We start from the raw sequence: 20,013 nt of genomic DNA, 5'->3' as shown, positions 1-20,013 counted from the left end.
AATGCTGTACAGTATTTAGGGTTACAGCCTGTATAAAAGTAAAATGTAGAGTGTTATACATGAGCGGGAAAATTAATTCTTTAGGGGCCTTTCAATGTGATGATAAAAACAAAAAAAATGATTATTGCTTTGCAGGTACTGCTACAGAAATATCACCAAGTATGCAATCCTCCCAGTGCTTTTGCGAATGTTATTTATTTACTGTTTCTGATACCAAATTTCTAATCACTTTTTCATGGGGTAGGACAATGGAGAAATAATGCCTCATGAAAATGGAGAGAGTTTCCATACGACAAATGCTTGCTCATGCTCAAGCACGACAACAAAGACTGGATACAAAACTGTTTCACTAAAAAGAGAGATCAGTCAAAGTTCTCCTAAGGTCAGTGTGGGTTTTCTTATCCCCATGTCCTGTTTTTTCATGTTAAACTTCTAAAAGTTTAGGATAGGTTATTTTTTAAAAACTTGTATATGATTAAAAACAGTATGTTTAGCAGAAGCATATGGAGAAGTTGGCAATTTTAGTTAAAATAAACCCGCAGGAAAAGAGGAAGGAGAGATAGAGTGTGGGGGGACGTTTCTTGATGTAATGGTGTCAGATGCTACGGCTTTTATCTCTGTCCATCATGCAGTTACAAAGCTATGGCTTCTCTTTTTAACTCCCCCGCCCCCCCAAAAACCTCCCAGTAAATGATGGGGTTTTTATACTATATCCTGCAATCTAAAACTTCTTTCCAGTTTACAAATGATGAGCCTATTTTTCTAAATGGACTTTACATAAGTTTTTATTTGGCTCTAGGGGTTTTTTTGGGGGGCGGGGGGGCTGGGAGGGACTGGCATCAAGGCAATTCATTTAAGCAACACTTTAAAAACAAGTCAATGTTATTTTTTAAAAGGCTGGGATAGTACATCTTTTAAACATTGAATTGTAATTTATTTCACTAGACCTCTTCGGTTAATATAAACCTGAAAATACTTATACACGTGTAAAGTTACTCACATGCAGGTACTCAAGTAGGGTCTAACTCAGACACAGACCACACGGCTGGGACACACAATACACAGACTCAAGGAGTAACGTCAAAGTGCTTCATTTTTAGTCCCCTTTATAAAAGAAAAACATTCTGACCCTGCATTGATATTAATGATCTGTAATCATTAAATGGGCAGTTTTCACCTGTTTCTTTATAAACATTGTTAATATGAAGACCTTTATCCTTTAGTTATTCACAATTGCTGAACAGGATGTTATCCTTATCAAATGTAACAAAACATTATAAATACACAAAATGATACATTTAGTATATACATTGCAAAGCTTATTTAATCACTGCAGGTTACCAGTGGACGAAGTTGAATAATCAAAAAGCAGACATTTCATCAGTAAAACAGTGAATGGAAGAGTCACGCAAATTATAATTATTACACAAAATACTTTTAATGATGCAAAGAAGCCAAAGATCGAGTGCCATCTAAAAAAAAAAAAGTTATATTGTACAATGAACCCAACTACATTCAGTATTTTAAAAGACAGTTTAAACAGTCTTCTAAATCCATGTCAAGTGGGAGTCTCCCTCATGAGGGCAAGAGTAGAGTGTTATAGAAAGAGAGGGCAAGGTATATAAATCCTGCAAATTTTTCTTCTTGTACAGTAATTGAGGACTTGGATACAGCTGGCAATCTAGAGGAGGGCTTGAGAGTTTGGGCTGGAATCTACACGGCAAGGATGTCTATGTGCTTCATGTGTGATCATGGTAGGTTTGTAGTTAAAAACAAACATTGATTTAACAAATGAAAAGAAAACACGACACCAAGTCAATGCAAAGTACACAGCCCAGGAGAGTGGAAATCAGAACAAGATACGTGGCTGGAGTGTTTTGGATCTGTTTGAAAAGATATGGAGTATTGGCAAGAAGGCTGACAAAAAGTACTACTGTTGTAGCGGTGTTAGCCCCAGGATATTAGAGACACAAGGTGGTTGAGGTAATATCTGATGTTGGTCCAATAAAAGGTATTACCTCAAACACCTTGTTTCTCTAAGAAGCACTAAAATGATTAATCCTGTTCATGACAAAGGCAAAGATAGTCTGGAGCACTGAACTGGGGAACGGTATACATTAACCGGCCAGCATTCAGGGCTATCCAAAAATTTTGCAAGTGATGGCAGCAACATACCAAGGGCTTAATCCAACTCTTGCTGAAGTCCATGGGAGCTTTTCCATACAGGAGAGTGATGAGGTTCTCCTAAAGGAGTACACTAAGTTTTACATTAGCAAAACCTACAAATGAACTTCAATTAGTCTGGGCCTACAGCAATAAAGTCTTAGCAGTATTTAGGCATGATTAATATCTCATTCTTCAGAACTAAAGAAACAAAGAAAATAGATGCTACTGGTCTAGGTCCAGAAGAAAGAGAGATTTCTATATGTATCTGCATAACAGCAATAAACCTGACCAAACTGCCTACAAGTGGCAGCATAGCTAGTACAGATAAGTAATTTTGTACACTTAAGGTTACTTGTTGAGATTATAATTTTAGAGGGATTCAGACCAGAAGAACTTCCTTTATCCTTTCCTTTAACAAGTTCTGAGCCTCCCTCCTTCTCCATTGCCCCTCTTGAAATAAAGCAAAATAAAGTATATTACACCCAAGTTATCTCGGTGCTCAAGGTACACTATCAAGGTGAAAGTCAGATTAATAAAAATAATGCCCTAGCTACATTTTTCACAAAACCAAAGAACACTTCCTCCACCCAAATAAAAATTCAGTTTAGATACATAATTTCACTCTCTGGCTCTTTTGCGCTAGCAAGCACCAGTAGGTTAACAAAATTATTCATAAGATACCACTGAAGTGCAGGATGCTTTAAGAAGTATAAAATATTACAAGGTTCCTGTCCTGAGCATTTTACACCGGCTCCAGGATTATGTTAAAATTTCCTTTGACTTTTTCCTAAAAAAGAAATGCTGTTAATTAAAATTGTGTATATATCAGTGTATTAAAGCTATTCCGTTCATAACAGGTTTTATAAACTCAGTTTTACAAAACCTATTATTTCCCCAATTGTTTAAAAAAACAAAAACAAAAAACAAAAAAAACCCCACACACATTACACAGTTCCTTCGAGATACCTGTTCAGCTGCCTAATCCCACTGGAAACACACTTCCAATATCCTTTTGAATCTCCAGCACTCTGGCTAATCCCAGCCCCTCCAAGTGCTAAAACCAAGGCCATGCAAACTACTACAAAAATTACAAGTATATCCCAATCTCCTGTTTCACTCACTTCTGAGGCTACTTCTCTCCTGTTCTTTGGCCTCTACAAATTCTCCAGTCTCCTGGTTTCAAGAAATTCCCAACCTCTTTGTTTTCTCATCTCCATGCCTTCTCCAGGTAGCATCTTACTCCCAAGTGACCAGACTTGCTGAGCACCCAACACTGGAACCTCTGGAAGTGAGGTATGGCCTCTCTACACATTTGGGTCCCAGATTTTCATTTCTGTTTATGAGGAATTGATTCATCCTCAACTCTTTTCTCAAGCATTTTGTGTGTGACTTTTCTGCTCCTGAAACGTGCTTGATTGGATTCCCTAGGGCAGTCGGTTCTTTATCTGTAGGACAGGATCAATGTGTGCCACGCTGCCCAAACAATAAGACTTTACTCTGATCTGGAGGGGCCACACCTATGGATAACAGGGTAACTGATTTTCATGGCCTTTCTCATGAGACTGCCAAAAAGGTGGGGGTTTGGAGTATTGTCCACTGGGAACTGGACTGAGACCACAAAATATATTTCACATAGTTCATTAGACAGCCTTCAGATAATCACTCTATTGCCATCAACTGGGACTGGATTTGAACCAATGATCTAGAGGTGAAAGGGTCTATATCTCAGGAACAGATCTTTGATGTTTCCCTAATACATTTCTGCTTGGGCCCAACAGCATTCTGAGCATTCAGTATTTCCCCATTCCACCTGGTATGTGTCAGTGAAATGCTTCGTTTACACTACATACAATGTGCTAATTTATGCTTTCCCCTTATAATTAGGAAAACAGTGTACGTTACCCACACATCCACATACAAAACTGTTAGGAAAATGAGCCTTGACCTAAACTACTCCCACGTGTCTCATAGAAGCTAGTTACTTTGGGAAATAAATTTACAATTAAGCAGAGTTCTTGTCAGATTGTGGGATATGCCCCACGCACATTTTTGTTTTTGCCAGTTTTATACGTTAAAACTAATGCATCACTCATGCCATTAGGTGCTACTCCTGCACAGAAGAGTCTATGAGTCACTTGTCTACAACCTCAACCAGTTCTGGTCCAATCAAGCCTGTAACTGGGTACGATTACTTTAACCAGTTGTCCAAGACTAGTTACCCTTAAACCAACAATATTTTCTTTATGTCAGGGAAAGATTTAGGGTTGTGCTAGATAGATGCTAGCAAAGTATTATCATCCTCAATGAGCCATTTTATTGTAAAGAAAATAAAGATCCTAAATAAAAAACCAAAGAAGATTTCAAAAATATGTTGTAAGAGTGTTATCATACAGAGGAGTGTCCCTGAAGATTAAAGCTCTCTGTGTGGTCATAGAAGAGGTTCCAGAACAGGCAACAATCACATCCTTGATTTGGAGGAAATATCTGCATGAGTGAAAAGACAGCTCAATTTCCCTCTAGTCAGCTGGCCAACCAACCAGGTTGTCAATCAGTGCCGACAGCTGGGATGATTTTGTGCAATGGACCCTCGTACACTAGAAATTGGGCTAACAGCCAGCTCATTATGGACTCTTGTGGTACTTTGCATTTTCATAGATTTTTAAGGCCTGGGGAACCAATATGATCATCTAGACTGACCTCCTGCATAACACAGGCCATCGAACCTCACCCAGTGATTTTGGCTCTACACCAAGCCCACATCTTCTGTTTGACCTACAGCATTCTCTCATATCTTTCAGAAAGATATCTAGTTTTGATTTAAAGACTTCAAGTGATGGAGAATTCATTGTAGCATTGGGTCTGGGAGCCAGGTGTTCTGCATTCTAGTCCTACTTTTGTCACTGACTAGCAATTTAACTTTGGACAAGTTACTATCAATATCTCCCACGCATATTCAATGTTATTAATGCTAATGTCCCTCAAGAGGGGCTGTGAGGCTTAATTAGCTATTTGTAAAGCACTTGTAGATTCTAAAATGAACAATGGAAGCTTACTTTTCACTGCTAAATGACAGAGCACTATACAACATGAGAAAAATGCCGGCATAAATCCTGACTGAGTTAAAGATTTTGACTGCATTATTTATATTATATATCTATCTAGGAAGCAACAATTTTAAACACTTTTGATAAATGAGTATAGATTGATGTCCGTAATCTACCAACTGATCAATATGTTTATAAACGTCTTGTAAGTAATTCTATTTTCATGCACTCAGCAGTAAACCTGCCCCATGTTCTTCTGGCCATATTTTACTGTTACCATAATATCTGTTGCAGCACTATAGCCTCTTCTTTTCACCTGTTTCACCGTTTAATTTTCCAAAAGATCCATTTTTCACTGCTGTCTTTGAAAAGTTCCAGTCAACTGGACTGAGGAGCTGCTGAGTCTTTTTGTATGTCCAGTATGGGTTAAGTACTATTGTAAGTGCACATAATCCCATGAAAAAGACAGTAAAATATGGAAGTCCCATATTTTCCACCACATCATTCCAATTGGAAATGCACACCCACCACATGTGATAAGTAAGGATCATGCGACAGTGAAAAAGGTGGATCATTACCCACTGGTTTGCCTTCCAAAAAAGGGTATTAGACCAGCCAATCTGGAAAAGACAAAGAGAAATGAGATTGCTGCTTCAAGATAAGGCAGTGTTTTCTATAAATAAGACACATTTAGCTTTCCTGTTGTGTTAGATGTAAACAGACATACACATATACTCTCAATCATTTTCCTCTGGAGTGCTTAGAGGTGCTATAGAAATGTGCAATCTTTTGCCCACAAGAATTATAAACCATTTCATAAACTATGGGCATCTAAGCTGCGTGGAAGACTATAAAGGGTCACCCAGGCATACAGCCACAGTGGCCTGAAGAGGAGAGAGGTAGGGGATGGGCGGGGAGGGGAGCAAGTTGGGGTATACAGGGCTGCCGCGGGCCTCGGCCCTGGAGCTGCTGCCGGCCGGGAGAGGGCTTGGGGGAGTCCCAGTCCCGGGGCTGCAGCAGATGGGGAGAGGGCTGCGGGGGAGTCCTCTGGCCCCAGCCCCAAGGCAGCCTGCACCCCAAACTCCTCATCCCCAGCCCCACCCCCCTCACCCCAATTTTCTGCCCCAGTCCTGAGCCCCCTCCCACACCCCTCATCTCCGCCCCCCCCCGGAGCCTGCACCCCCAGCCAGAGCCCTCACCCCCCTGCACGCCAAGCCCAACCCTCTGTCCTAGCCCTGAGCCCCCTACTGCACCCCAAACCCCTCATCCCGGCCCACCCAAGAGCCTGCACCACCCATATCACACCCCAACCCTGAGCCCCCCCACACACTCCAAACCCCTCGGCCCCACCCCCGCCACACATCACCTCCATATTGGTGCACATAACAAAATTCATTCTGTACTTGGATATAAAAAAATTAGAGGGAACATTGATGGGCATACAGCATCACTTACATGCACATTGTCTTCCTCTATAAACCATTTAATAAAGTATCTGAACAAAGCACATGTCACAATATTGCAGTGGGGGCTAGTAGGGTCTGGGAATTTTGGCTAACACCACTTAGGCAAACCATGACTCTCTGCCTGCTCTAGCATCTATATGCACAAAAAGTACCTCTGCGTTTATAAGTTCTTATCGAAAGCACCTCAGAAGGGCTGAGGTGAGCTGCAGTTTTAAAGACTCCAGATATTTTAGAACTGAAGTTTAAACCACTAAGACATACCCTTTAGAACTGATTAAGGCTTGGGAAGCAGGGCTGTTTTCTTCTTTCCCTACAAGGATAGCAGATCTCTTCAAATCCATTCTCCCTTCCCCACATCCACAGAAGACATAGAGCACACATCTTTATTCTCCAGCAGTAATTTAATGGCCTATATTATGATTGTTGGACCTGATGAGCCACTCTCATGTTACTATTTAGACATAATAAAAAACCTTCTAAAATTAGAATATAATCATCTAATTTTTGGTCCTATGCACAAGATCCCAACAAGTGAGTCAGAAAACTATTTTTTTAAAATCTTTTTCATTTTATTTCTTTGTTATGAAATAGGTAAAAAAACAAACAAAAACACCAAATGCATCCGATGAAGTGAGCTGTAGCTCACGAAAGCTTATGCTCTAATAAATTTGTTAGTCTCTAAGGTGCCACAAGTACTCCTTTTCTGTTTTCCACTAGTTAACTATTTTTAGGGTGCTATAATTAAGGATTCTCTTGGTCAATTCATTTCCAGTTTGGAAGGAAAAAAAAAAAATCTACCTTGATCCCAGAACTCATCTCCAAATTTGGAGGCCATTATTTATTTGCAGATATATATATTCATGGGGAGGGGAGTGAAGGGGCAACATTTTTAAAGGAAACTTCTATCACCAGTAATTAAAACAAAATCATTAGCAAGTTCTTACCTTTAAAAGTACCCAGGAGAAGCAGGTTGAAGGAGTACTCATCTCAAGTAGCAGTCCAATCAGGGGTAGATAGTGTCCAGATTTTATGTTTGTTATCAGCCCAAGAAAGCCACCAAGGGCAAATAAGTGATGAACTACCAAGAACCCATCAAATGTCTTGAAAACAATATTAGACAGATGAACACCTACATTTTCAAGCAAAAAGAAGCCAGAGGCTATTAAGCAATTAAACCAACTCCACTTTTGCTGTGAATACACTTTGTCAGCTTGAAAAACTGGATCTACAAGCATGGCCCACAACCCAGCTATGCAACTCTGAACTCCAAACACGCCACGTGTGATAGTCATATTCCAGAAGACCTTTTCCTTTGCTGACAAAACACAGTAAGTGGCACTGATCCATGAGGACAGCCAATGAGCTAGAAGAAATACTCCCAGGTAGATGAAAAAACCAGCAGCTAGTAATGTCAAACGAACTTCCCACAGAACATAGTCCCAGTCAAATATGGCTCTGGACATTGCACCATCATTTGCATGATTCATTTCTTCCTTCTATACTTCAAAATATCAGGAGGGAGTCTGAAGTTCCTTACTCACACGGTGGTCTATTTTAAGGCTGCTGAGCCTGTGCCATTACATACAGCAGGTACCCATCTGAAATTTAAAAAAGAAGAAGAAAGGAGACTTGTAAAGAATGGCTCTGTGTGTGTGTGTGCGTGCACGCGCACGTATATAATATAAATAAAACACAGGGACAGCCATTCTTGAAAAAGTCATTTATGAAAGCTCACTAGTTTCACTACAGTAAAGAGTTTGTCCTTACTGGTCTTTCTTCCCTTCCTGTTACTTCTACATACATAGAACACTTTTTTTTTTTTTTTTTTTTTTTTTTTTTAAATCTTCAAGTTTTCCATTGCCTTTCAAAATCACTCCTCAGGAAGACCTAGTAGCGTTAGCAAAACATCTCAACTATCAATATTGTCAACACACTGTTAAATAATTCGACGGTTTATCTGCCAATTCCTTACAGAATACTTGGCAATTGTTAAATGACCAATGTTTATTACTTCTAACAAGATTCACAATTCAAGTGCAAAGAGCAACAACTACCATGGGTATATTAACAGACCTTTGAAACAAAGAAGAATGTACTTTTTGTCTGTTATAATGAGAAGCTTTTACAGTCTTTTTCTCTATTAAGTCCCATGTTGTGAAAAATAAATACAACTTTGAAAAGTTGTAAAATTAAAAAAAAAAAAAAAGACAGCCCTGCTTCATAGTTCTTTCTTCTGTGAGTTGTTTTAATTATGTATGCAGGATCAGAGGTGTGCATGTTGTTTTGTTTGCAATTTGGAATATCAGACACCAAAAAAAACAAGGCACAATTTGACAACATCTTATGCTAGTAAATGAGACTATTTACATGAGCAAGGGGCTTGCAGATCATCTGGTGAACAGAAATGCACAGTCAATTTCTGAACAGAATTAGACCACTTTCCAAAAGGTCATTTATTCCTGAAGCTAACTAACAGGATAGGACATAGAGAAACAACCTCTCTATTGTCTCCCCCAGCATCACAATAATATCATTATTAACTATATAGCCCAGAATTTTCAAACTTGGGGGTATAAAGTACATTAAAACTTCCTCAACACGATGTGGTTTAAAGATGCTGAACTTTGTTTGTTAAAAAATATCATAATCACCAGTTCGTTTTGATGATGCATCAGGGTGGAGTCAGCAGTGCACCACTGCTGGACACAGCACATTCTGTCAAATATGGCCATGGGACGAACTGCCAAGAGAATATCTAATTTAACAGTTTGGGGGGATGCAGAAGAGGAAGCCATATGAATCGTTAGTAACAAATAAAAAAATTCTGCGAAAATGCTTTTCCTCCCTGTTCCCCAATATAATACATCACAGAAAAGGGGGACAATATCCTCATAGCTACAGAGCAAAGGAATGTTGCTTATCATCATTTACACCAGAGCAATCCCACTGCTTTGCATCTTGGACGAGTGGGAGTTAAGGATCCTCATTTGATACAATATTACACTCTCTCTGCACAGATGTATACAACTATGCAACATGCAAGCAAATAGAGAATCAGGTCCGTTAACATACGTGTTGCCCCCTTACTAACATTCAGTAGGGGTGTTTAGTACTAGGTGCTAGCTCCCAGCACTAAAAGGGGAAGGGTCTATGGGAAACCAGGACCCTGAGACTGATAGTCCCCAGGAACAATGGGGAGAGGCCAATGCTCCAGGTCAGCCTGAATGACAAGGCAGCAGGCTAAGCAGGGAGTCAGGAAGCCAGGGAGGTCCTGTCCTCCGTGTGAGCTGGATTTGCCTGGGTCAGACAGAGTGGGGCCGAGCTAAGGAGAAAGCAGGGGCCGAAGCTAAGCTGGGGGGCAGAGCTGTGCCAGATCCAGAGGGACCAGAAAAGCGGCCCAGACAGAGCAGACCCTGTCCTGGGAGCAGAGCTGCAGCCCCAAAGCTAAAGGCACAGCCCAGAAGAGAGCAGACTTGCCCTGGGAGCAGAACTGCAGCAACCAGAGCCAGAGGGGCCAGAAAAGCAGCCCACGAAGCAGGTCAGTACTGGGAGCAGAGTCACAGAAGCAGCCTGCAGAGCAGACCTGTCCTGGGAGCAGAGCTGTAGCAACCAGAGGCAGAGGGGCCAAAGAAGCAGCCCAGGGAGCTGGAGGCAGAGCAGCAGTGCTGAGACAGAGTGGTGCCGCTGGGGCTGGAGCAGTCTGGAGCTGGGTGTGGTGAGCAGCTGGGGAGAGCAAGGGGGACCCTGGGCAGCAGGCCCAGCACAGAGAGATGCCTCAGCCAAGAGGCTCTGCAGGCCAGGCTTGGATCATAACTCCGACAGGGCAGGGGCGACACTGGGAAGAAGGGTCCCACCACTTAGAGCCTGAGAGCGTGTGGCCACCACCAGAGCAAGCGTCCAACCCACAGCATCCCTGCAGCACAGCCAGGGCCTGAGAAGAAGGCCTGGGACTTGCAGGGAACAGACTGTGAACTGCCCGGACGTTCCAGAGACGCTGTTTGTGATGTTCCCTGCCACAGAGCGGGTTGAAGTGTTTCCTTTAATCTTTCCCATTTTCCCTTATTCTTTTTAAAATTAATTGTTGATTAAATAACTTGCATTTGCTTTAATTTGTATGCAATAGTCAGTGGGTCAGGGAAGTGCCCAGTGCAGAGAGAGGGTACCCTGGAGTGGGGGCACCCTAGCCTCTGTCCTAGGCGACCACAGCAGGGTTGGGGGTTTGAGCCCCCCAGGAATCCTGGGCCCAGCCTTGTTGGGTTACGAGGACTCTGCCACACAGGAGAGTGGAAGGGGAGTCCTCAAGGGCAGGGAGGCCACTGGGTAAAGGAAGTGGGAGCGAGGACTCTGATCCTTTCGCTAGCCCACTTCACCGGGGTAGTGCAGAAGCCAGGAAAGTTCCCCACAATAGCGGGACTATTCCCCCGCTGACATAAGCATAGATACATTGGTGTGATGAGAAAGCCCCAGAAACATTTCCTCTCTAAACTAAAAATATAAAAAGAAAACAAAAACACACTCGCCCCACCCACATTCAGAACTCCCCTGACTTCACGCCATGCCATCATACTTCCACGATAGAGGCTTTCTGAGCATTTAACCGAAACCAGCAGCTGCTAGCGCTGTCTAATCCCCATTTCCTCCTCCTCCTGCTGCAAAGAGGAAACAGCACAACCCACAGAAAATAGGTGCAAATGAATCAGTTCAGGAGGGGGCAACAACAACAACAACGAAATAACCAGACGCGGGTTCTCCGAGGCCCGCCCTTAAATTCAGCAAAGCTGTAGTTAATAAACCCCTTCTCCCCCCGGCACCCTTTGCTTGCTACTTACTGGCTGGTCTGCTTCAGCAGCACGCAGGCCTCGCTGCCGGCTGGGAGTTTTCTCCCCCCGGCCTCGGGGCTTCCCTGTCACGCGCTCAACAAACCGCGAGCGGCCGCCTGCAAACCAGCGAAGCCCGGGCTCCTTCTTCGCAGAGGCAGCGGGAAAGGAAGCGAAGCAGCCTGGAGCCCCAGCTCCTCGCTGCGGCAACGGGAGCCGCCCGCGCACGGGATAACGTGCAGCTGGCCCCGTCCCACCCTTTGCCTCTGGCTGACGTCAACCATCGCTCCCTCCCCGGCCGGGGGTGTGGAGCGCACCCACTCCCCCGCCCCGGCGCTCAGCTCTCTCTGGAGCTTCATTCCGCAGCGCGGGGGGTCAGGCTAGGCCCGGCCCCACTGTGCCGCGTTTCGCGTCGCACGGAGGGAAAGGGCGATCGCCCTAGCACGGGGCCCGGGCGCAGCGCTGCACGGTGGACTGGGTCGTCACGGGCAGCCGCCGCGAGAACCCCTGAGCTGTGGAGCCGCGTGGGAGCTGGAACCGCGGGACAGGACCCCGCTGCGGGGCCGGACGTGTGTGTGTGTGTGTGTGTGTGTCCTGCGCACAACTAGTGTGTCACACGCGGGGGCTTGGCCGTGTCCTACGTGCCCGCGCTGCGGTGTGTTGTTATACCGTGCCATGTTATTGGATCAGGGCTGCCACGCTTTGTGCAACTTGGTGGGGTGGGGTGGGGGGGGGAGCATTTCTCAGGGAGGACAGTCAGTGCTTTCCCTGCCTGGGGGCTCCCCCGTTGGGGCCGGGGGTGCGGTAGGAGCCAGGGGTGTCTGGGGAAATCGGTGGGGCTTCGGGTTGTGGAGGGAATCGGGGAAGGACAAGAAGTAAGATGTTTGGGGGGCGGGGAAGGGAGGAAGAGACTAAATTAACCGGGCTGGGGAAGAGCCCGGACCAGCTGGTGTCCGGAGACGGGTGGTTGGGAAGCATTGGAGTCCTCACGCCTGACTAATGCGGGGGATGTTTGGATCCGCCTCCCCCCGCCTGCATTTCTTCCAGGTACCCATCTCCCTCCCCAGCTCCTTTCCCTGTCTGCCCATCCCCCCGGCTCTTCTTCCCCGGGAGTTCGCGTCTCGCTCTTGCCTGGGGACGCTGCCCTCTGATGTCTCCCGCTGACAGCGGCTCACAGGGGCTGAGCACCGGCCCGGGGCAAGCCCTGGTTAGCGCTGTGTCAGTTTGCTTTGCAGTTCCGCCCTAGCCCAATGCTGCAGCCTTTGGGGTCCTGCTTTGTTTGTTTGTTTAATTCAAGATTTCTACCAATAGTCGGTTTTATTTATTTATTTAAGTGTGGGGCTTAAGCAACCTGGCACTGGCCCTCAGGACAAGGCAATTAATCAGGAACACCCTAATACAGCAGCATAAAGTACATTTAATCCCAACAGATTTAGTCATTTAAATATCTGCAACACAGTTGGTATCTCACCGGCATCTATTCTCTTCCTTTCACACTGGCTGCAAGTTGGCCCCCAGTTCAGCCATTTTTTCTCTGCCCCTGACGGTTCAGCATTAGTCCCTACACTAAAAAGAAAAGGAGTACTTGTGGCACCTTAGAGACTAACAAATTTATTAGAACATAAGCTTTCGTGAGCTACGGCTCACTTCATCAGATGCATCCGATGAAGTGAGCCGTAGCTCACGAAAGCTTATGCTCTAATAAATTTGTTAGTCTCTAAGGTGCCACAAGTACTCCTTTTCTTTTTGCGAATACAGACTATCACTGCTGCTACTCTGAAACCTGTCCCTACACTGTGTGCTCCAGAGCTTTTCCAAGTCCAGGTTGAAATGTCTCAAGAGAGGAGGATAACAGTCTCATTTTATTCAAGTAATAGTTACTGAAATAATTCAGCTGGTACACTTTGTAATTCACCTGTTAGTTTCTTCCTAGTACTTACCCTTGTTGGCAAAGCACCTTAAGGATTAATGGATAAAAAGATCTATGTAAGACCTAGGTATTAATTATTCTGCAGTACCATGGTAGACAAGAGAAGTACTTTCAAAGAATTACACTGCTACCTGTCTTTTACCCCCTGTCTATGCTTCTTCCTTTCTTGTGCTTTCTTGCTCTTTGCAAAATTCCTCTCCTAACTCAAAAAGAAAAGGAGTACTTGTGGCATCTTAGAGACTAACAAATTTATTAGAGCATAAGCTTTCGTGAGCTACAGCTCACTTCATCGGATGCATTTCCGATGCTACTCTGAAACCTCTCCTAACTCAGAAACACATTAGAGTGACTGGTTTCAGAGTAGCAGCCGTGTTAGTCTGTATTCGCAAAAAGAAAAGGAGTACTTGTGGCACCTTAGAGACTAACAAATTTATTAGAGCATAAGCTTTCATGAGCTACAGCATCTGATGAAGTGAGCTGTAGCTCACGAAAGCTTATGCTCTAATAAATTTGTTAGTCTCTAAGGTGCCACAAGTACTCCTTTTCTTTTTATTAGAGTGACTGGAATTCAGTAGCTTTCATTCATATCAGTGCACATCACACACCTTATTACTATAATAGATTAAAGCAAAATAGCATGGATTTATTATGGCACACCTGTAATTTTTAGTACACTTTTCAGTTAAAAACAATGCAGAAGGTAGACTTGTTCACAATGTATTTACCCTATAATTTGCAAGGTGTGTTTTTAAAGCCTTGCATCCAATTAATAATTTCTAAATAGTCATGTACAGCTAACATTTCCAGAAATACCTATGAAACAAGGAGTACTAAGTCAAGAGAAAACAATTTAAACTTATGGGCCAAATTCATCTCTGGTGTATGTACTGGCTTCAATACAATCACACCAGGGAAGGATTTGGCCTAATTTTTGTAAACAGGTTGTATTATTTTTAAAATCTTAATTTCCTAGCTAGAGATTTTGAAAAATTAAGTTAAATATGCATGTTAAATCAAAGATATGGTCTTTTCTTTCTGAGCTAGTTTTGCTTTGTACCCTATAGCAAATATTAAAATGGCCAGTAACATATTAAAGCGCAGTATTTTAAAGAAGTTTTGTTACAATCATAAATCTAAATGCTGCAATAGTCACATAAAGTGTTAATGATACATTCACATAGGAAGATAGTCAAAAATTGTAATTTACAGTTCACTCAAGGTTTTTCCCTTATTTTTTATCCTCTTCCTTTACAGAGCCTGTTGCTCAACTTTAACTTCTTTTTGCTGCTTCTCAAGAAAAGCAAAAACAAACAATTAGAGATGTGAAACTATCACATCAGGTGATCAGAAGTCACATTTTATAGTTACAAAACTCTATCTCTTTAGTGCAAACGGCCAAAGCAATATATAGAAATAGAAACAACCTCTGATTTTGTAGTTAAAAACAGCTGATTGTAATTAATTGCTTTGTCTCAGTTTCATGTTTTGAATGTCAACTCCTAATGAACAACAAAACTGAACTACCACTCCAGTTTTAATCATACAGTAGGGAAGGATGTCAATGCACAAACTGTGCATAATCTGTTAGTCTTTAAAGTGCCACCGGACTCGTTGTTTTTGTCAGTGCACAAGATGATCTGAGGCTTACAACATGGAGATCAAGGGCCTAATTCACCACTGCCATGCACCTTGGGTGCTCATTTACACTTCATTATGAATTATTATTTGTATTATGGTAGTGCCTATGGACCAATGAAAAATGGTGCCCCAGTATGCTAGATGCTGTACAAGGAGAATAGTAGACAGTGCTTGGCCTGAAGAACTTAGAATTTAAATAAACAAGAGAGACAAAGGGTGGATGATTGGGATATAGGAACAATAATCCTGCTCCTGGACTAGGGGTTAAAATCAGCCCAATAGAAGAATTCAGTATCATCTTAAAGTTGCATCAAGGAACCCCTAGGAAGGTGAGGGAATTGCTTCATTCACTCTCCCCTCCCAAAAGCACTGACAAGTCAATTAACAAACACAACTTTGGACCTAATTTCACTATTTTTAATTTTGTTCCAAACCAGTACAAAACATGGTAAGTGAGCAATAAATCCAAGAATTGTGTTTTAAGTTTAGCAAGAATCTAGAGCTCCCACCATCAGCATAATATAAGCAATAGAAATGGATCTGAATTCTTGGAATTGACAGGGCTTTGTCAGGAAAATTAAAGCAGACAGCAACAAGGAAACAATTGAGAAAGACAGACCGAAATGAATATTCTTAACATGCACACCCCATCTGACAGTAACAAGAAATAACTAGAAAGAGTAACAGGCCTAAGTTAGAAGTTCTAAAGAAAAGTTGCCATGAGCTTGTGATGCTCCCCAGAACTACCCAGATTTCTGAGGCATCTAGTCACTACTTGCCCTTAATGTGAAACAGTCTTGTCTTTGCCTGCTGTGGTTCTGCTTCCTAAAACCAACAGCCTCTGACCCCCGCAAGCACTACCTTCCAGGTGTTCGCAGACCTTGCCCTCTCTGTGCAGGCTAGTGCTGAGTGCACACCAACCCCCTCAGAGTGCTTACTGCAGTATCCAGCCCGTGTCTAGATCAGGGATCGGCAAGCCCCCTGGTAGGCCGGGCCAGTTTGTTTACCTGCTGTGTCTGCAGGTTCGGCCGATCGCGGCTCCTACTGGCCGCAGTTTGCCGTTCTAGGCCAATGGGGTCTGTGAGAAGCCGCAGCCAGCACATCCCATGGCCTGCGCTGCTTCCTGCAGCCCCCATTGGCCTGGAATGGCGAACCGGAGCCAGTGGGAGCCGCGATCAGCTGAACCTGCGGATGCGGCATGTAAACAAACCGGCCCGGCCCACCCTGCCAGGGGGCTTACCCTGGCGGGCCGCATGCTGAAGATTGCCGATCTCTGGTATAGACACTGATGGTTATTACCAGATAAGCCATTTCCAAAAAGAAAGAGTGTACACATAGCTTGAGTGGTACAGCTCAGGATCAGGTCCTTTATAACATTACAGCACTGAAATATATTTACAGCAAAAAAATCATAAGTTTATTAACAGATTAAGACTTTGGACACACTGAGAAAGGAAAATGAGTGGAAACAGATCTGGTTACACATATAAAAGCAAAACATAAAATGAAATCCTAAGTCTATACTTATTAATGGTTATCTTTCCTATTTTATCAAGTAGATTTTCTCCCAAAGATCAGGGCCAGCTCCAGCTTTTTTGCTGCCCCAAACGGCGAAGGAAAAAACAAACAAACAAAAAAAAGCCTGGTTGAGCTGCCGCCGAAGAGGAAGAGAGAGGCTGCAGGGCCCACTGCCGAAATGGCGCCAAAGACCTGGACGTGCCGCCCTGATGACGGACAGAGTGCTGCCCCTTTCTATTGGCCACCCCAGGCACCTGCTTCCTTCGCTGGTGCCTAGAGCCGGCCCTGCCAAGGATTCAGTCTTTGACGGAACTGGTGGTTTTCAGACAAAATCAGGATCCAAATTTTCATGAATATCCCTACGCTCTTCCAGTGGTTTCCTCAGTATATGGATTCCAAGATGGTTTTTTGCTTGTCCTTATGCAGTACTGAAGTGTAGTACTTGGTAGTATTTAAGTAAGCCAATACAAGCAATACGAGGAAGAAGTTTATAAGGGAGGGGTATACAACTTCCAAAAAGAACATTGGATCTAATTCTTAGCCTGTATGCTGTATCCAAAAAATAAACATTAAAAATATGGTGTGATGTTATTGACATAAACTGTGACCGTATAGATCACTGTTGCAACCAAAGTCCTATAGTTGCACCAAATTTTGTACAAAAGAGGTCAAGTAAGGTGTCTATGGAAAGGTTGTAATTTGCTGGTTATGATTATGCTGTCTGTATGTGTGTATCATTTTTGTATTTGAAGTTATGAGTATTGGCTATGTACCTGTATCTCAATGTGTTTGATTCTAAGTAGCATCAGTGAAGCATTTGGTCAGCTTCTTGAGTAAGTGCCCAATCAAGAAACACTTGAGTGACAATGGACCTTGGGAGACTCCAATCCACATCTGAGGAGCCTTCCTCAGACCGTTCAAGGTAGCATGTAAGCAATGGCTGCTGCCTGCAAACTGAGTCATGCCTGGACATGTGACTCCAAACTCCATCTTGCTGCTGTGATTTTCCACAGTAAGAACAAAGGGGTCCTTTCACATGGCAGAGGATATAAAAGGCCCTGGAAACCCCTCCTTTTGTCTTCAGTCCTGCTTCTGACCTCTGGATGAACTATGCTTGAAACTAAAGCACTGAACAAAGGATTGAACTACCCATCCAAACTGGGATGTTTGTACTCCAGAGACTTGATTGGTTTAAATCAGCAGTAATCTCATCAAGCCTGAACTAAGAACTTTGCAGTTGTTGTATGTATTTGATTCCATTTAACCAATTCTAACTCTCATCTATATTTATTTCTTTTTATGAATCAACCTTTAGATTCTAAAGGATTGGCAACAGCGTGATTTGTGGGTAAGATCTAACTGGTATATTGATCTGGGTCTGGGGCTTGGTCCTTTGAGATCGGGACAACCTCTTTTTCTTTTACAGGGGTATTGGTTTTCATAACATTCATCCCCATAAGGAGCAGTGCTGGTGGTGATACCGGGAAACTGGAGTGTCTAAGGGAATTGCTCGTATGACTTCTGGTTAGCCAGTAGGGTAAAACTGAAGTCCTCTTCATTTGGCTGGTTTCGTGTGCCTTAGTAATAAAGGACCCCTGGCTTTGGGCTGTAACTGCCCTGCTCTAAGCAATTTGTCCTGAATTGATACTCTCAGTAGTGTCACACCAAAGGCCGCTTTATTACATGCAGCCAACATAAATTAGGAGAAATCTTAAAGGAAAAAACTCTTAACAGGTGAGAGAATTTGGGCTTGTGAAGTGGGATTCTCCTCCCCTCTAGAGACTGAAACCAAGCAACATGGACTGAGGATGCTTTGCATATGCCCAAAACGGAATTATCCTTGGACATGCAGCAGAGACTGCCTTACTTGAGATCAAATGAGTCCTGCGGGGGCCTCCCAGATTTAGGCCAGCCAGATCATATCACTGCTAAATGCAATCAAGTATTTATCTGGTTCAGTCAGTGATGGCATTGTCCAATGGACTGGTGTCAAACTAAATAACTAGGACCTTTTAAAATAAAGCATATGGGAAAGGGCCTCTCTGCAATAGACATATTGCCATGGAAGAATATTGACAGAATGATATGCTCATTAAGGCAGAAGGCAATACTCCTGATGCAGCTGTAGACTCCTGATGTTGGAGGTAAGAGGCATACAGTTGGAGCAGTAATTCCAATTGATGAAATGGCCCCTAAGGATCTCTTCCAACCTAGTGCAAGCCTCAAGGCTGCTCTAAAATATGCTAGTGGATCAATCAGCTCCCAGACAGACCCAGGATTGGAGGAAGAAAAAATGTTGAAAGTCACCTTTGCCCCTTACTTCAGCCACACCAAGCACAGCTTCAGCACACCTGAGGATCTGACTCTAGCTGCCAGGAGTAATTGGATTTCTCATAGTATCTTTTTCCCGATAACATGTCCAAGAACTCATGAATAAGGAATTGAGATATCCAAGGCTCAAGTAGAGCAAGTAACAAAAGGATGACGAATAGTGCAAGCAGGGGAGGAGAAATTCAATTTGCAAACAGATTTAAGTTATGAGTTTCCAAGATGTAATTTGCAACATAGTAAAAGTTAAAAACTGAAAAAGCCCCTTTTTTAAAAAAAAACATACTTAACATTTAACATTCATTGCTTTATTTCTTTAAACCTTGAGATTAGAAATGGGGTTGAACCGAAACCCCAGATCTGAACCAAACCTTGGTATTCAAAATCAAGTTTGAATTTCTGCAAGGCCCTGCCTCTATAATAAGCATACCTAAAGCTCAAGATCCTTCCCTCCCAAACTTTGGGAGCATTGAAATCCAGCTTCAGCTCAGAACCTGGACTTTGTGACTTAGACCCATCTCTACTTGATACTTTCAACAAAAGCTTTGTAACATGACCATGAATCCACCCTTGTAATAATCTAAATTTAGCGTCATGCTATAAAAGGTTTAAGAATTAATTTTAAAATATTTTAACCTCCATTTGAGACCAAATATATATGAGTTGACTAGACAATTGTATATAAGAGAACAATCCTGGAATACTTACTCATGTCAGTGATCTATGCCCATATGAGTAGTCCCATTCAAAGAGAATGTTTCAGTGAATAAGGGTTAGTATATAAGTAATGTTTCAGGATCTGTCACTAAATAATTATGATTAGTTATATTTAAACTCTAACAAACTACATTTTAAAGGTCCTAGTTCATTGCACCTATGGTGTAATGTATTGGCCCGGCTTCCTCATTAGTGGTAAGATATTGTAAGCAGGCTCCTTGAGAAATGCTACTCACATTAAGTGCAAATTTATTTGTAAATCATGTCATGCACTTGATTTTATGTTGGGTGTGTCCTGGGTGCGAATCGTTAAAACATCTGTGGAAAGTATAGCATTTCTCAAGGGACCTTACTACATTTTCTTACACTAATGACGAAGTCAGGTTATT

At 42.9% G+C, this 20,013-nt stretch overlaps 1 protein-coding gene and 2 long non-coding RNA genes across 4 annotated transcripts; 1 reads left to right on the top strand and 2 right to left on the bottom strand.

The window, feature by feature from the left end:
- Nucleotides 1–1,075: 1,075 nt before the first annotated feature.
- On the bottom strand, nt 1,076–9,321 carry LOC122459244. Its single transcript, XR_006279788.1, has 2 exons — nt 8,349–9,321; nt 1,076–5,320 (listed from the first exon to the last, which is right to left on the bottom strand). It is a non-coding gene; the product is annotated as an uncharacterized LOC122459244 (long non-coding RNA).
- LOC119853078 (protein CLN8-like) lies at nt 1,076–11,832 on the bottom strand. Of its 2 annotated transcripts, none has more exons than XM_038395507.2 (3): nt 11,506–11,832; nt 7,621–8,274; nt 1,076–5,830 (listed from the first exon to the last, which is right to left on the bottom strand). In XM_038395507.2, exons 2-3 carry the CDS (start codon nt 8,161–8,163, stop codon nt 5,507–5,509), a joined length of 867 nt encoding a protein of 288 aa, XP_038251435.1. In that variant the 5' UTR covers nt 8,164–8,274; nt 11,506–11,832; the 3' UTR covers nt 1,076–5,506. The 2 variants fall into 2 exon arrangements, with proteins under 2 accessions (XP_038251435.1, XP_043366281.1); XM_043510346.1 differs by lacking the exon at nt 11,506–11,832 and adding an exon at nt 9,328–9,345.
- A 481-nt stretch (nt 11,833–12,313) lies between these two features.
- LOC122459246 lies at nt 12,314–17,176 on the top strand. Its single transcript, XR_006279790.1, has 2 exons — nt 12,314–12,711; nt 14,678–17,176. It is a non-coding gene; the product is annotated as an uncharacterized LOC122459246 (long non-coding RNA).
- Nucleotides 17,177–20,013: the final 2,837 nt, after the last annotated feature.

Source organism: Dermochelys coriacea, chromosome 3 (genome assembly GCF_009764565.3).
Source record: "Dermochelys coriacea isolate rDerCor1 chromosome 3, rDerCor1.pri.v4, whole genome shotgun sequence".
In the NCBI taxonomy this organism is placed as follows: domain Eukaryota; kingdom Metazoa; phylum Chordata; order Testudines; family Dermochelyidae; genus Dermochelys; species Dermochelys coriacea.
The sequence above is the reverse complement of the archived record's forward strand: the minus strand, read 5'-3'. Positions and strand labels throughout refer to the sequence as shown.